This window comes from Coffea arabica, chromosome 1c (genome assembly GCF_036785885.1).
Source record: "Coffea arabica cultivar ET-39 chromosome 1c, Coffea Arabica ET-39 HiFi, whole genome shotgun sequence".
Classification (NCBI taxonomy): Eukaryota; Viridiplantae; Streptophyta; class Magnoliopsida; order Gentianales; family Rubiaceae; genus Coffea; species Coffea arabica.
Genome location: NC_092310.1, coordinates 44,233,307 through 44,235,753, shown reverse-complemented (window position 1 = coordinate 44,235,753; position 2,447 = coordinate 44,233,307). Strand labels below are relative to the sequence as shown.

Below are 2,447 nucleotides of genomic sequence, written 5' to 3'. Positions count from 1 at the left end.
CCAGACAACGTCTATAAATATGGGTGTCTTCCTTTCACAAATTCATACAATTCTCTATCTCAGCTTTTCCTACTCTTTCCATAGCAACAATGGCAACGAAAGCAACCTTCCTACTATGCCTAGCTTTCGTTCTACTCATTCTGGCGCAAAATCAAGTAAGCCTCACAATTGAGCCCTCTGGATCTCACTCTCTCTCTCTCTCTTTTTCCCTTCCTTAAACTTCAATAATTCAATATATTTCATTGCTCCTTTTTATTGTTTGAGAATATTAGCTAGCTCTCCATTTTTGCGTGTTAATCATACAACTTCATGCACGAAAATGTATGCCATTATCTATCTTGTTATGTTAATCACATTAATGTATATCGTTCTTTAATTAATACACAACATTTTTGCTTTGCAAGTCATGCACAAATGACCATATTATGTAATCTTCTTATTTCCATGTGTTACTTGTAAAGCTAAATTGCCAATATGATTCTTCTATTAGCTTGGTCTCCATTTCAATGATAATATTCCACAACTACTATATATGTTTGTCCAAGCAAATAATTAAGAGCTTGTAATTGTTCACAAACAATCCTTTCATAACTTTCATCTGATTCTTGCAGGCTTCTAGTGTTGGACTGTCAATTTCTCAGCATCAGCCTAAGGCCTTGAATGCAAGGGTGAGAACATGTTTCATGATGTGTGTGTGTGTGCGTGTGTGTTTTAGGCATACTTTGTGCGACTTTGAGCATATTTTACCTTATTTTGCAGTATTTTACACAATTAATTTGTGTATCATAGACTCATACGAGATTTAATGCATCACATTAGCATATGATATAGCATGCGTCACAATTTTCTATTAACAAAATTCTCATTCTTTTGCAGCAATATGGAATCACTGAAGGAAGTCTTCGCCCCCAAGGTGGGTTAACTAAGAGTATTCATTATAATCAGCAAATTGTCAGTGGATTGTTTTATGCTTGGAATTCTTACCAGTTGTTCTTTCATCTTTGGGGCTCAACAAAAGTGTATTACAATAAAGTTGGGTTCTGAATGGCCCCATTAAAAGAAAGACAAAAAGGGAATAGTGAGCTTACTGTTTTTGAGGGAATCAAAAAAATGGGTGGATTGGGAAAAATATGCAACCGAACAAAATTAACTATGAATTCTAGACCAAATACTAAAAATGCAGAGCATGATCCTTGTATACCATAAAAGAGAAAATGTCTAGCAACTTAGGTATGTAACTCAAGCACCAACTCCATGACAAGTGACGGGCTTTCAATTTATTACACTAGTTTGACTCCTAGAATGAAAAGGCAATTTATTATCTTGAAAAATCTTAAATTTGATCTTAGTACTTTAATGTAACACAAATTTAGATTACTTGACATGAAAACTGATTTTGATTGTTTTTATAATTAAAATAATCTAGTGTAATGCATATATAGCTCAAAATCCATGACCTTATTTCCTAGAACTACTTGCAAAGAAGAAACTAAAGAAATTAAAACAAAAGCAACTTTTTGACCTAAGAATTGAAAATTTTATATGGCTACATGCATATGTATTCCAATGTATTCTTTTCCTTGGTAACTATTAGAATCTTTTTTTTTTTTCCTCATTACATTTTATCCAATGATGCAGAATGTGGACCTCGATGCGATACTAGATGTTCCAAGACAGCTTACAAGAAACCATGCATGTTCTTCTGCCAGAAATGTTGTGCGAAATGCCTGTGTGTCCCTCCTGGCACATATGGTAACAAGCAAGTTTGCCCTTGCTACAACAACTGGAAGACCAAGAGGGGAGGGCCCAAATGCCCATAACTTTATAGGAGTAATAATTTCATGCAAGAATTTGGTGGCCTAACTTATTGTACCCTATGCTTTGTAACCCTTTTCTTTACTTTTCTTTTATGTTTTTGGTTTTCAAGCTTTCCTAGCAGAATCCATTGGAAGAAAAGAAAAGTGAATTAAAATGAGAGTTTAGAAGATGAAAAAGGGAAAGACCCTCAATCGTTAGGCAGTATTGGATTCAATGTATCCATTGTAACCTATTCAATATCCATTTCTACTTATGCTTTCTTGATTAATAGCAATATCCATTTCTACTTTTACTTTCTTCATTGATGACTTGATGGTTAATTGATTCAAATATTTGAAGAACTGAATGCCGCAAACTACCAAAATCTGGCAAATCAATACTTTTGCAGAAAAGTAACAACCTCTATTGTTTTAGTTTAGGTAAATTGTATGACTGTTATCTAGTGATTGACGTACCTTTATAGCTCATGAATGAAGGTTGGTTGCTAGTGGTGCAAGAATCCGCATTTTTAGTGGTTCAGATACATAGGGCATCATTGACATGTTCATGCATAGTTTTTCCAAAAAAACAAAAAATTTTTAAAAAAAAATGTACATGGTTAAGACATTTTTTAAAATATGACATATATA

The 2,447-nt window shown here is 33.6% G+C and overlaps 1 protein-coding gene across 1 annotated transcript; it reads left to right on the top strand.

Annotated features, from left to right (window-relative positions):
• Window positions 1–2,086, top strand: LOC113740022 (protein GAST1-like). Its single transcript, XM_072071368.1, has 4 exons — window positions 1–155; window positions 612–668; window positions 877–913; window positions 1,639–2,086. The coding sequence occupies exons 1-4, from the start codon at window positions 90–92 to the stop codon at window positions 1,818–1,820; spliced, it is 342 nt and encodes a 113-aa protein (XP_071927469.1). The 5' UTR covers window positions 1–89; the 3' UTR covers window positions 1,821–2,086.
• Window positions 2,087–2,447: the final 361 nt, after the last annotated feature.